The sequence below is a fragment of the Schistocerca serialis genome, chromosome 4 (genome assembly GCF_023864345.2).
Source record: "Schistocerca serialis cubense isolate TAMUIC-IGC-003099 chromosome 4, iqSchSeri2.2, whole genome shotgun sequence".
NCBI lineage: Eukaryota > Metazoa > Arthropoda > Insecta > Orthoptera > Acrididae > Schistocerca > Schistocerca serialis.
Genome location: NC_064641.1, coordinates 4,411,886 through 4,427,204, shown reverse-complemented (window position 1 = coordinate 4,427,204; position 15,319 = coordinate 4,411,886). Strand labels below are relative to the sequence as shown.

The window sequence follows — 15,319 nt, the reverse complement described above, 5'->3', positions numbered from 1 at the left end:
CTATAGATGCTATATATGTTAGACAGTGATACCCCTGGTAAGGTATATGCAAATAAAGGCACGTCCGCAGGGAAGGCAACATAACGTGCCACAAGTTCTCTATGTACACTCTATTTGTTCAGTTCACCCACACATTAAAAACTCGATTAAGAACTGCATTTGCTGATATACTGGAAGTACCTTCAGTAGAAAAATGTGGTTAGCGTACGGAAATAGCCTGTTCAGACAGCAAAGTGGCAAGTAGGTTCTGCCGTCATCCTTTGGGCCAGTTTCAAATGAATGTGACTTTTGACTGCTTGGTTGAAATGCTTTGGCGATTGCACATCGAGTTGATCGACAATCTATACTGTATCGATACTCCACATCCAACACTTCACTACCAATCGCACGTGTGTTTGTTTACATGTTTGGTAGAGTTTTTGTATCCGTGTAGGCTTACCAAGTGATTGGAGTAATGAGTGTTACTAGTTTGGAAATAATAGTAGGAACTTACGAAGAATTTCTACTGGGTTATCGAGTGACCAAGACTGAGATTAAGGTATTCTAAACAGTTGTCATATTTTATTCAGAGAAAAATTGTTGGAAGCCAGGTTTCTTGCTCTGATTATGACATGTCACACTTTCAACGGCAATGAGTTGTATGTTCATCCAATTACTTGCGTTCTGTTTGCGCTATTTGTTTGCGATCTTCCTGTATAACAGTCACAGTTTGTTCACATAAACCCCGCAAAGTGAAGTGCATCTCGAAGAATTTATTTTAATGAGCAGATGATGTGGTTTTCCATTACAGCGACCAAACGGCGTTTGCAATTTTCTCTTAACAACTTGAAGCTCCTCATTCACAGTATCTACAAGTGAACTAACGTCGTGTTCCACTCCATATTGTCACCTAGTTATGCTCTCATTGACTAACTGCAGTGTTAATTGTATAACGACATACAACTAGTTTTTTTTTCATGAAGAACTTAAGTTAAAATTTATATACTTTAAATGCTGCTTGCTAGTCTTTTAAGCACTTTGTTATTTTATCTCTGGAGTAATTTATTGGTAGTCTGTCTGTATAATATGTACAATTCTACAGTACTTGTAGAATCACAATTCCCTGCACACATGCTGATTTGTTTAGTCAACCTGGGAACATTTTACAGTGATATTGGATTTGTCATCACTGTACAATGAAAACAGGTAACTCATAATGCACAAACAAGTTTCTTATAAAGTTGGGACAGTTGGTAATCTGTGGCCTTGCTGAAGGAACCATCCCAGCATTTATCTGAGATTATTTAGAAAAACTATAGAAAATCTAAGTTAGGATGGCCAGACTCCATCCTTTCAAATATGAGCACATTCTCCTTAACAGTTGCACTGTTTTGTATGATTGGCCCCTTTTGTACAATGTTCATTTGATCATACACAGTTTGCACCAGATAACATACACTGTAAAGGGGATTACAGAAGTATCTGGTTCCACCCATCTGCTTTGACCCATGACATCATCAGTATGCTGGAAATGGCTATTCTAAGTGTCTCCAGTATAGCCCCTATGACGTCACTACATACACAATGGCAACAAACACGAAAATACGCATAAATAAGACTATAACATCTCCGTCTAAAAATATAACCAAACTGTGGGACAGCCGCAGGAAATTGGGGATTTAGGTCGGGGACAGGCTATATATACATATATTTAAAATAAATAAATAAAAAAAAAATATTAAAAAAACCACAATCGCAAAACATGGAAAAAAAATTTTTCACCATTCTGTTACACCAGCGAAAATTTACAGGAATTGGAAACTTCCCTTGAGCTTTATAGGTGAACCACAGCTGACAATACCTAAACACCAACACCTACAACAAAAACTGTGAAAATTGGAGTAGGACATTTCCCTTGACCTGTACAGTTCAACCACAGCTGACAATATCAAAACACCAACACCTACAACTAAAACTACAAACATTGGAATAGGGCATCTCCTGTGATTTGTATAGGTCAACCACAGCTGATGATACCAAAACACAACAACTAAACCTACAAAAAATAAAGCCACAACCCCTCAAAACTCACACATCCCAACATTAATTAAAACACATTCAATACCATAAAAACACAAAACATCACAACTTGAGAAGAATAGATGCCAAAAAAATTGCGTACTACCACCAACTCCAACTCTGGCACTGCAAACTAAGTCCGCCGCCTAAATGTCGCCCCGCCCCCCCCCCCCCCCCCCTCGCAGTATTCAAGCAGTGGGCGAACAAGCGTACTGTAACCTACTTCCTTTGTTTTCAGACTGCATTTCCTTAGGATTCTTCCAATGAATCTCAGTCTGGCATCTGGTTTACCGACGATCAACTTTACATGATCATTCCATTGTAAATCACTCCTAATGCCTACTCCCAGATAATTTATGGAATTAACTGCTTCCAGTTGCTGACCTGCTATATTGTAGCAAAATGATAATGGATCTTTCTTTCTATGTATTCGCAGCACATTACACTTGTCTACATTGAGATTGAATTGCCATTCCCTGCACCATGCGTCAATTCGCTGCAGATCTCCCTGCATTTCAGTACAATTTTCCATTGTTGCAACCTCTCGATATACCACAGCATCATCCGCAAAAAGCGTCAGTGAACTTCCGATGTCATCCACAAGGTCATTTATGTATATTGTGATGGCAACGGTCCTACGATACTCCCCTGCAGCACACCTGAACTCACTCTTACTTCGGAAGACTTCTCTCCATTGAGAATGACATGCTGCGTTCTGTTATCTAGGAACTCTTCAATACAATCACACAATTGGTCTGATAGTCCATATGCTCTTGCTTTGTTCATTAAATGACTGTGGGGAACTGTATCAATCGCCTTGTGGAAGTCAAGAAACACGGCATCTACCTGTGGACCCGTGTCTATGGACCTATGAGTCTCGTGGACGAATAGCACGAACTGGGTTTCACATGATCGTTTTTTATGAAACCCATGCTGAATCCTACAGAGTAGATTTCTAGTCTCCAGAAAAGTCATTATACTCGAACATAATACATGTTCCAAAATTCTGCAACTGATTGACGTTAGAGATATAGGTCTATCGTTATTCACATCTGTTCGATGTCCCTTCTTGAAAACGGGGATGACCTGTGCCCTTTTCCAATCATTTGGAACGCTACGCTCTTCTAGAGACCTACGGTACACCCATGCAAGAAGGGGGTCAAGTTCCTTTGCATACTCTGTGTAAAGTCGAACTGGTATCCCATCAGGTCCAGCGGCCTTTCCTCTTTTGAGCGATTTTAATTGTTTCTCTATCCCTCTGTCGTCTATTTCGATATCTACCATTTTGTCATCTGTGCGACAATCTAGAGAAGGAACTACAGTGCAGTCTTCCTCTGTGAAACAGCTTTGGAAAAAGACATTTAGTATTTCGGCCTTTAGTCTGTCAACCTCTGTTTCAGTACCATTTTGGTCAGAGTGTCTGGACATTTTGTTTTGATCCACCTACCGCTTTGACATAAGATCAATATTTTTTAGGATTTTATGCCAAGTCAGTACATAGAGCTTTACTTTCGAATTCATTGAACGCCTCTCGCATAGCCCTCCTCACACTACATTTCGCTTCGCGTAATTTTTGTTTGTCTGCAAGGCTTTCGCTATATTTATGTGCGCTGTGAAGTTCCCTTTGCTTCTGCAGCAGTTTTCTAACTCGGTGGTTTTACCACGGTGGCTCTTTTCCATCTCTTACGATCTTGCTTTGCACATACTCATGTAATGCATATTGTACGATGGTTTTGTACTTTGTCCACTGATCCTCAACACTATCTGTACTTGAGACCAAACTTTTGTGTTGAGCTATCAGGTACTCTGAAATCTGCTTTTTGTCACTTTTGCTAAACAGAAAAATCTTCCTACCTTTTTTAATGTTTCTATTTACGGCTGAAATCATCGATGCAGTAACCGCTTTATTATCGCAGATTCCCTGTTCTGCATTAACTGTTTCAAATAGTTCGGGTCTGTTTGTCACCAGAAGGTGTAATATGTTATTGCCACGAGTCGGTTCTCTGTTTAACTGCTCAAGGTAGTTTTCAGATAAAGCACTTAAAAAAATTTCACTGGATTCTTTGTCCCTGCCACCCATTATAAACATTTGAATCTCCCAGTCTATATCTGGCAAATTAAAATCTCCACCCAGAACTATAACATGGTGGGGAAATCTACTCGAAATATTTTCCAAATTTTCCTTCAGGTGCTCTGCCACAACAGCTGCTGAGCCAGGGGGCCTGTAGAGACATCCAATTACCATGTTTGAGCCTGCTTTAACAGTGACCTTCGCCCAAATTATTTCACATTTCGGATCTCTGTCAATTTCTTTCGATACTATTGCCCTTTTTATTGCTATAAACACGCCTCCCCCTTCACTGTCGAGCCCGTCTCTGTGGGGTACATTCCAATCTGAGTTTAGAATTTCATTACTGTTTATATCTGGCTCAGCCAACTTTCTGCCCTAGTACTATGTGGATATTGTGACCGTTTATTAATGACAGCAGTTCTGGGACCTTTCTATAGATGCTCCTGTAGTTTACTATTACCACATTAATATTGTTATTCCCTGTTGAGTTTTGCCTACTACCACCTTGCTGCATCTCACTAGGTGTCTTGTCAGGCCTAGGGAGGGAATTTCCTGCGTGTAGTGCACGCCTGACCTATTCAGGGGGACCCTACATTTCTCCACCCGATAGCGGATGTCGAGAAATTTGCACCCCAGATCTCCGCAGAATCGTCTGAGCCTCTGGCTTAAGCGTTCCACTCGGCTCCAAACCAGAGGACCGCGATCGGTTCTGGGAACGATACTACAAATAGTTAGTTCAGATTCCACCCCTTGAGTGAGGCTTTCCGCATTCACCAACTCGGCCAACCACCTGTACGAACTGAGGATGACCTCTGAACCCAGACGGCAGGAGTCATTGGTGCCGACATGAGCAACAATTTGCAGTCGGGTGCACCCAGTGCTCTCTATCGCCGCCGGTAGGGTCTCCTCCACATCTGGGATGAGACCCCCCGGCAAGCAGAAGAGTGAACAGTGGCCTCCTTCTCTTACCTTTCCACTATTTCCCTAAGGGGCTCCATCACCCGCCTAACGTTGGAGCTCCCATTCACTAATAAACCCCTCCCCCCGTCTGCCTTCTCGGACCTTGCTGAAGGAGCGGCCACGTGTCCACTCACAGGCAGAGCGGCCGATGCCACTCGGCCAGCCTCCACATTCACCCTCTGCCTCATGCGCCATGAACGCCGCTGAACCTGCCACTCCCCTTGGGGAGAGGGTGGCCCAACCGCGCCCGGTACCCGCGTAGATATCTCGACAGCCGGGACCGTGGGTGAAGCATGTAACACCTGGGGTGTACCATGCAATGCTCCAGACTCCCCACTGCCGCTACACTCCGAGGCAGCAGCCTGAAGACGGCTGATCGCGGCCATCAACACATTCAGCTGTTAGCGAACAGTGCCCAGCTCCTCCCTCGCCCGTACACAGCAGTCACACATCCTATACATCCTAAGGAATCAATTTACTGTAGAGAGTTAATCAACTTTTAACTAGACTGCTAATCCACTAAAGGTGGCTGATAGGTGACTAAACTGTTGTTACTAGACACTTCTTGTTGAAAACAATGAAAATAGCGCTACCTGTCTCTGGACTGTATTCAAAACAAACACTAGCACTACTGGCACTACAGCTGACTAAAGGGACTCTCTCTGACTGTATTCAAAACAAACACAAAATCTATGGAACACTATTACTAGCACTCGAAAATTAAAGCTTCGTAAAAGCAAAAACACACGGGAGGAGAAGTGACAAGTAAGAAAAATACAGTTAATACTTAAATTAACGTAGCTCGCTGCACAGCAGACGTGACGCAGACGGCAGTTACGATGACACTGACACTACTAGTGACCTTAACATCACTAAATTCACTGGGAAACAAAGATATAAACAACATTAACTATTTCACTGCAGCAATGAAATGAAACTAATGGGACAATTGTGGGAAGTTGGGGGCTTAGAGTGGAGACATGCTAAATATGCAGCAATAAGAATAATGACACTGTTCCAAAACAAACAAAACTGAAAAATGAGAAACACGAAATCCTCAGGAATAAGTAGGGGAAAAAAGGAAATTGAATATTTAATTTGTTTTGTATAGCTCAAAGGAAAACAGCAATATAGTGCCCCCTCAGCGCTCCCCCCCCCCCCCCCCCCCCACACACACACACACCTTAGAGACCTGTATCATGAATTTCACATGACATATAGCTCAAACGAAGACCGCTGTACCAAGAACCTACAACTAGAAGAACTATTATTAAAACCTACTTACTTTTATTTTACATGTGACAAGGGCCTTATCGACCAAATGCCTGCTCTATGAGCCTCTTCCACTTCTGTCTGTCCAATGCGCTGTTTGTCCTGTTGCTGTTCTTCCTATTTATGTCCTCCCGAATGTTATCCCTCCATCTGATTCTGGGTCTTCCTCTAACTGTCATTCCATATATTGTTCTCCTGAATGCTATTGTAGGTAGTCTATTCTCTGTCATTCTTACCATACGGCCTGCTCAGTTCAATCTTCTCCTCGTGAGCAGTTCGACGATGTTATGGTGTTTGTACAGCCCTTGTAATTCTTCATTTCTTCTTATTCTCCATTCCATATTATTTTCGTCGTACACCAGTCCAAAAATTTTCCTTAGTACTTTTCTTTCGAATATTAACAGTTTTTCTTCATCTTTCTTTCTAAATTCACATCCATATAACATCACAGGTATATGGTCGATTGATATAAGCGGATTTTGAAGTCACTGCTAAGTGATCTTTTTCTTAGAATTTTGATGAAACTAAAAAAAGTCTTGTTTGCTGTTCCTAAATGGGCATCTATTTCTATATCTGTTCTGTTGTTATTACAAAAAATACTTCCTAGGTATTTGAAGTGGTCAACAGTCTTGAAATTGAATCCATCCATAGTCAAAGGTGCATCTTTCCTGGTTTTCCTGCTTATGGGCAGGTATTCTGTCTTTTCTTCATTAACATGTAATCCTGCTTTCTCAGCAATTTTCTAGTAATTTTGCATCGTTCTGATTAATTCTGTTTTGGAACTACTTATTAGTGCTACATCATCTGCATAGGCAAGTTTTGTATTGTTCACATCCTGTAGCTGGATCCCCTGTGGACTGGTTTTAGAAAATTCTCTATCGAACTTCTCTAGGACAAGGTTAAATAAAATAGGTGAATGGCATCCCCTTATCTAAGTCCAGTGTACACCTTAAAGTCTTCAGTTTCTCCTACCGATGTCTTCATGCGACGTAAAGTTTCGCCTCTACGCATTTTAACTAATCTGATCAATTTTGATGGTATTTTGAATTCCTTCATTATATTTAGGAGTGTCTATCAGTATATGCTATCATAGGCCTCTTTAAAATCTACGAATAATATGTGGACATCTACATTGAATTCCCACTTCTTCTCAGTTACTTGTCTTAGGGTGAATAAGTGATCTAATTGTTTGTATTAACGCCTGTATTACAGTTGTGGGCCTCCATTCCTTAATAACTCAGCATATATCTGGTATTCACCACAAGCTTTGTTATTCTTTAATTTCTTTATTGATTGCTGTATTTCATTTACTGATGGGGTAGTAACTGTATCAGCTGTATCAATTGTACCAGGTTCTTCCAGTTTAAAGTAAGAGTGTGGGTCATTTCAGTTGAGAAGTTGTGAAAAGTATGTCTTCCATCTTTTTTGTACGCCACTTTTGTTGGTCAGTATTTTCCCATACTGATCCTGTATAAACTGCTCCCTTTTGTTGAATTTACCAAAGGATTTTTTTTTTTTTTTTTAAATATTTTGATACATCTGCCTTGTCCTGTGATGTTGGAAATCATCGTCTTCTTCTCTGACCATATTGTTATAGTATTTCCTTTTCTCTTGTCGTAGGGTTCTTTGTGTTTCTTGGTGGATTTAATAGTACTTTACCTTCAACGTCATATTGTCCCTTTCTTAAATCCATGCATTCCTTGAGTTTCTGCTTTCCAGCACTTTTTCACGACACTTTGTGTTAAACCAAATTTTATTAGGTAATTTTCTTTTACCTATGACTTTGGAAGCTGCTTCTTGAATACAGCCCTTCAGGTGTCTCCATCTGCTTTCGACATCCTGCGGTTCTGAATTGCTCAGTCTCGGTTTTGTTAGATTGCTCTCAATTTCTTTTGTAAAATTTTCTTTTATATTTACTTTCGCCAGGTTTCCTATGTTATATCTTGCAATTTCTTCTCTGTTTCTATTTACTTTCCTCTTGAGTTTCACTTTCATTTTTGATATGATTAACATGTGGCCTGTGTCACAATCCGTTCTCCTAAAGGTTCTGACATCTATAATACTGTTTTGGAATCATTTATGGATAGCTACATGATCAATTTGATTGACTACCTTTCCATCTGGTGATATCCATGTTCCTAAAGGAATGCGTTTATGTTGAAATTTCATGCTGCTTATCGTGAGACCATTTGTCATTGCAAAGTTTATAAGTCAAACCCCATTATCTGAACTTTCCTCATGTAAGCTAAAATTGCCGATGATTGGCTTGTAGATTTCTTCCTTTTCTAGTTTGGCATTAAAATCTGCTAACACTGTTTTCACATTGTGCCTACTTAATGAGTTGTATGTTTGTTCCAGTTGGCTGTAGAATTCTTCCTTTGTGTTGTCATCCTTATCTTCTGTGGGTGCATGTGCATTTAGAAATGAAATGTCTAACCACTGCCTCTGAATAGTTATGTATGATGTACAGTTATTAACAAGTTTGAACTCCCTTATCGGGTCATCTATTGATTTATGAATGTAGAAACCAGTTCCAAATTCATGGAGCTGACCGCAGTCTCCATACATTATTGTCCCGTCTGCTATTTTCAGTGAACCTGTTCCCTGCCATATTACTTCTTGGAGAGCTACCAGTTGCACTCCATATTTTATTAATTTGTTTGCTAGTATTTGGGCAGGTCCGGGGTGATACGGGCTTCTAATATTCCATGATCCAAAAGAGAATTCCTTGTGGCTTTGCCAGTTTTTGTTCAAGTAAATCCTGTCCTTTTTTCTGAGGCTCGCACTTCTTACAGTAAAGATAAAAAAAATACTTAAGAGTGTGATTACTACCAAAAGTCAGCTGACACATCTAGGCTGGCACATATCACACACACACACACACACACACACACACACACACACACCAACATAACTATTACTGAAATCAACAGAAACATTGCCACAACACCCATCCCTGGTTCAAGTTGCAGAGACTTTGCCCGAATTAATAATTTCCGCACACTGCTGACACTTTGCACACATTCTTCCAAAAGGCTATATAACTGGAGAAATTTAACTGAATGGATCATGTTGTCATCTATAGCAGCACCCAAGGAATGGCTAGTAAGTTTCATTGTAACATCCTTTCAAACCATTGATGATGTGATGAAGTAAAAGTTTCAAAACTGAGATCAAATCAGTAGCTAATAACTAATGGCATTGAAATAACACACTGTCAATGCAACAAAAACAAAATCCCACAACATCGAGTAACACACAGCACTAAGTCTAGTGCTGTACTGACATCTCTCTCAAATAGTTTGGAAACATAAACGTGTCAGACTAGAGTGTGCCACAATTTACTCCAACAAGCCCTCTGCAAGCACAATCCATTTCCAAGTCACACCGCAATGACATCACATAACACTGTTACGTCACGGGTACATGCAGATGAGTGGAATCGTACCCTTCTGTTGACCCTTTCCTGTAAGATTTCATTTGCTTTGTGCAATAGGAATTCTGCCGTTTTATCAGTGGCTATAGTGTTGTTGTAATAACCAAAGATAAAATTTTCTCCATGTCTTATACTGTCTGGAAAGTAATTGATTTATAGTAGAATGGAATTGGATCCAATGCACTACACTGAGGCATACCTGTGTTTATATGTACGTCTGTGACAGTTGTTTTACTAAAAATTTACATGTGTTTCTTCAGAAGCACCTCCACAGTATTAAGATAATGTAATCTGCCTTTCACGTTGTTCTCAGTATGGTCTCAAATACACTCTTAAGGCAAAAAACAATGTACCATGAAGAAATTAACCAAATGGGGTGAAAATCAACAGCTGTGATGTGCATGTATGAAGAAACAAGTGATTACAACATCAGAAAAATTGGATGATTTAGTCAAGAGAAAGAGCTCCACAAATTAAGCAAGTCAATAACACATTGATCTACATGTGGCACTTGTACAAGCAGTTACTCGGGTTAGCACTGACTGACAGACTTGTTTGACATCCTCTTAAGGAATAGCATGCAAAATTCTGTCCAATTTGTGTGTTAGAGTGTCAAAATCCTGAGCTGGTTGGAGGGCCCTGCCCATATTGCTCCAGACATTCTCAATTGGGGAGAGATCCAGCGATTTGACCAAGGTAGGGTATGACAAGCAGTAGAAGCTCTCACCATTGGTGGGCAGGTATTATCTTGCTGATATGTAAGCCTAGGATGTGTTGCCATGAAGGGCAACAAAATGGGGTGTAGAATATTTGTCAGCATACCTTTATGCTGTAAAGGTGCTGTCAATGACAACTAAGGGGTCCTGCTGTGAAATGAAATTACACCCCAAACCATCACTGCTGGCTGTCATGCCTTTCTGGGGCATCTCCAAACACATCTCCACTTTCCATTGGGGCTCGGTTCGAAGTGGGTCTCATCACTGAAGATAATTCTACTCCAGTCAGTGAGATTCCAGGCCAAATGTGCCCAACACTAAAGGCATTTGCCCTTTTTGGTGTACAGAGGACAAAGGTAGTCGGTGCAAGGGGCACTGTGAGCTCAGCCCCCTTTCTGTGAGCTGCATATCAATGGTCCTCGCAGTCACTGAAGCACCAGTTGCATGTCGGATCGGTCATGATGATGAGTTGGGGCTCTGAGTGCCTCTCTGATGATTGCTCAGTCCTCACATTCTGTTGTCTCTCTAGGCCATCTGATTTCTCCTTGACATTGTGTTCCGCCATTGTTCACCCATTCCTGCCAGTGTTGTATAGTGGCAGTGCTCTTGTATTCAAATTAGAGTGATTCACTGGTAACTCCAACTGGCTTCTTTGAACTCAACAACACATCGTCCCTCAAATTCTGACAACTGTGTATATTGTTTATGGGTGTGTCCATGAGGCATAGCTACTGTTCAACTAAGTACATGGAATAAAATTCACAAAGACTTTATGTCCTGGTATCAACATGGTCCCTCTTTACTATCCATGTCAGCTGTGCAGTGACAATTCACTGCAGCATCACACAGTCATCCTTTGCTTTCCAAAGTTTACAATTTTGCAGTTTCTGTTGTCTGTGTATGAATATCAATTTGTGACCAATCTGTTTAACAGCTTCGTGGTATGTTTTTTAAGTGTCTGTATCCTGTATGTATGTGATTTTCGTAGTAAGTGTGCTACTAAATGTAAAACTCCTTCAAAAGGCTAGAAGCACAGACTAAAGTGTAACTTACTTATTGCGTTGATGGTTCTTGTATTGTGTTCCAATGTTGATAATTCATTGACATTGGTCATAGCCATTTGGGTGATGGTATAGTCAGCGAGAATTGCTGAATCTAATGATTTATTTTGGAAGAAGATGTGAGTTGATTATTATAACATTTTCTAATCTGGTTATTATGAACTTTAATTTTGGTTTCTGATTTTCCTATTTCTTTGATGAGTGGAAAAAAGTAGATGTGCTGACAGACTGATGTATAGTGCAACGTTAGGCCTAGGTTATGTTGGAATGTGACAACGTGGACATGAGGTGGCGAAGTAATGAACGTGAACAGAACAGAACTAGGTGTGCAGACAGACTGACCTGTAGCATAACCCAAGGCCTGGGTTACATTGGAATGTGATAATTTGTGTGAGAGTTTGTGAAGCCAATGAATGTCAGTGCTACAAATACGAGTGTCATAATAGATTTATTTTTAGTGTAGCCTGAGATGAACATTCATCATTCCTTTGTCTCATCACCGATTTTTTCCAAAAATTCCTATGATGTGACTAAATTATAGCCTAATAGATTAAAATACCAACTAACTTTATTTACAAACCATAGGAAATTACGAATTAACATTCTGATTCGCTACTAACTACCGAATCTCGTTCTCTCATATTCAGTTCCCATTGTTCAACATGCAAGTTGTTATTCATATTGGCCTTCAGTGCAACAACTGTGAACACTGCCACATTCCCCCCCTTCCCCCCCTCCTCCCATCCCCTCTCCCCACTCCCATGGCTATATGTGTGTGCCAAACTTACTATATTGTGTTTGATCATTGGGGTGCTCTTTGAAGTGTGGTGGTGTGTGTTCCATGCATGGGATTTGTGATGATTTTGTTTACATTTATGGAAAGGATAGACTGCTGCTCACAGTGAAGATGGCATGTTGAGTTGCAGACAGGCTTAAATAAGACTTACACATTAAGCTTTCACCCAAAGCCTTTTGATGGAGGCTTTGGACAAAGGTTTAATGTGTAACAGTCTTTTCATCTTGCCTGTCTGCAACTCAGCATGTTATCTTTACAGTACCTAGCAATCTGTCCTTTCCAAAATTATTGCTATTCTAACCCAGATTTTCCATTGTTTGACATTTTTGTTTTTAAGTTTCAGTTGTGGATGTTGTTCATATTTTTGGTATATATGTGGTATAGTTGTTGGAGGTGGTTACTTAGGTCATGCTCTTTATTAGACTTATATAGGGCTAGCAAGGGTATTCAGATTGCAGAAATGAACACGATGCAACAAAAAGCTAGTTTTTCTTTTCTTTCTTTGCAAAAAGCTAGTTTTTCTTTTCTTTCTTTGTTTAATGTACATTGCACTGATTGGCAAGTCTGTAGTGGAGCCCATGGCCTAACTTTGATTCTAAGATTACTTTTTGGTTGCAAGTTTCAATGCCAGAGAATACATCATTACAATCTTTTTATTTATTTGGATTGTTCTGTAACTATATGTACATGCCGTTGAAAATGTATGTCTTCCTACTGTGTGCTGATATTTTATAATTTTTCGTATGTTTGGTAGCATTAATAACAAGAATACTCCACCCAAAATCTAACAATGAAAAGAATTTTTGATGAAATTATTTAACTGGATAGATAAAATATCTAATTACCAAGTGGCGGCAGAACACACACGTAAAAGACTGTTGTGACTGGCAAGCTTTCAGAGCCAGTGGTTCATTCTCCAGGCAGAAGGGTTGAAGGGGAAGGAAGAAGGGTGAAGGGAAAGGACTGGAGACATCTAGGAAAAGGGGTAGTTTGGGAAAGTCGCCCAGAACTGTGGGTCAGGGAAGACCTACCGTACGGGATGAGAAGGAAAGACTGATTGTTGGGGCTGCATTGGATGAGATTTGAAAAACTGAAAGCTTAAAGGTGGAAGACAGGGTATGCAAGACAGAGATTACTACTACAACATTAATAAGATGAGTAAGCTAAGTGCATTGTAGGTAACGGAAGTGGGGAGGGGGCGGTGGAAAATAGACAGGAAATACAATGAAAGATGTAGAAAAGCAAAGAGTAGTTACAATGAAGAAAAGTTGAGATGGAAGAAATTTATGTAAATAAACGCCAGGTTGGTGGCTCGAACCAAGGACATGTTGTGCTAGTTCCCAGCTGCGGAGTTCTGAGAAACTGGTGTCTGGGGGCAGAATCCAGATGGCACGTGTAGTGAAGCAGGCACCAAGATGACAAATGTCATGTTGTAGAGCATGCTCTGCAACAGGATATTGTGAGTTGCCAGTATATACCCTCTGCCTATGCCCATTTTTCTTCCAGACACCATTTTCTCAGAACTCCACAGGTGGGAACTAACACTACAACATGTCCTTGGTTCTCACCACCCACTGGGCCTTAATTTACGTAAATTACTTCCATTTCAGCTTTTCTTCACTGTAACTACTCTTTGCCTCACTCTGTTTTAGTTTTCTACATCTTTCATTGCCTTTCGTGTCAATTTTTCACCACACCCTCCCACTTCCATTACGTACAGTTCACTTAGCTTACTCATTCTTATTAACTTATGCATAATGTTTTAGTAGTAATCTCTGTCTTGCATATTACCCTGTCTTCCACCTTTAAGCTCTCAGTTTTTCAAATCTCATCCAATGCAGCCCCAACAATCAGTCTTTCCTTCTTATCCCGTACAGTATGTCTTCCCTGACCTGCGGTTCTGGGTGACTTTCCCAAAATCTACCATTTTCTTACACCTCTCCAGTCCTTTTCCTTCACCCTTCTTCCTTCCCCTTCTACCCGTGTGCCTGAAGAAGGAGCTTCTGGCTCTGAAAGCTTGCCAATCACACCAGTCTTTTGTGTGTGTGTTCTGCAGCCGCTTGGTGAGTAGATTTTTTATATATCCAATTAAATAATTTCACCCAAAATCCAGCTAGAGATTGACAGTGCCCTCTCTGCCCCCACCCACTCCCCCCCCCCCCCCCCCCCGAATGTGATGGATTCATTTAATAGGCTGATGTGTGATGCAGCTCAAGGTCTAGGTTACACAGAAAGATAATAATTTGGGTGTGAGTTTGCAAAGTAAACTTCTGTGAATATGCAATAGAACTTCTGGTAAGATTAACCTGTCACATAGCCTCATGTCTACATTTTTGCCATATTTATATAATAGAGGGAAACATTCCACGTGGGAAAAATATATCTAAAAACAAAGATGTGACTTACCGAACGAAAGCGCTGGCAGGTCGATAGACACACAAACAAACACACAAAATTCAAGCTTTCGCAACAAACTGTTGCCTCATCAGGAAAGAGGGGAAGGAGAGGGAAAGACGAAAGGATGTGGGTTTTAAGGGAGAGGGTAAGGAGTCATTCCAATCCCGGGAGTGGAAAGACTTACCTTAGGGGGAAAAAAGGACAGGTATACACTCGCGCGCGCGCACACACACACACACACACACACACACACACACACACACACACACACACACACACATATCCATCCACACATATTTAATGAATGTTAGATTAGATAAAATAAAACTGCGAAGTAAATTCAGAAAACTTTTATTAGATAACAAACAAGTCTCTGGGGAGTTTGTTGCATTGTACATAAAATACAGAAAATGCTGGTGGTGCACTATGTACCTTTTACTGGAATTCCTTTTCTCCCCCTTCCCAATCCTAGTAGGGGTGTTGTTAGTTTTTGTTTTGACGGAGTTTTCTTGTTTTGCTGTTGTCATCCACAGATCATTTCAAGAGGCTTGA

General features: G+C 40.6%; 1 protein-coding gene across 1 annotated transcript in view; it reads left to right on the top strand.

Annotated features, from left to right (window-relative positions):
• The first annotated feature begins 348 nt into the window (after window positions 1-348).
• LOC126473722 (p21-activated protein kinase-interacting protein 1-like) overlaps window positions 349-15,319 on the top strand; it is a 58,510-nt gene continuing 43,539 nt past the window's right edge. The window contains exon 1 of the mRNA XM_050100969.1: window positions 349-538. Within this exon, the coding sequence (XP_049956926.1) occupies window positions 455-538 (84 nt within the window). The 5' untranslated portion in view covers window positions 349-454. The remainder of the gene's footprint in view (window positions 539-15,319) is intronic.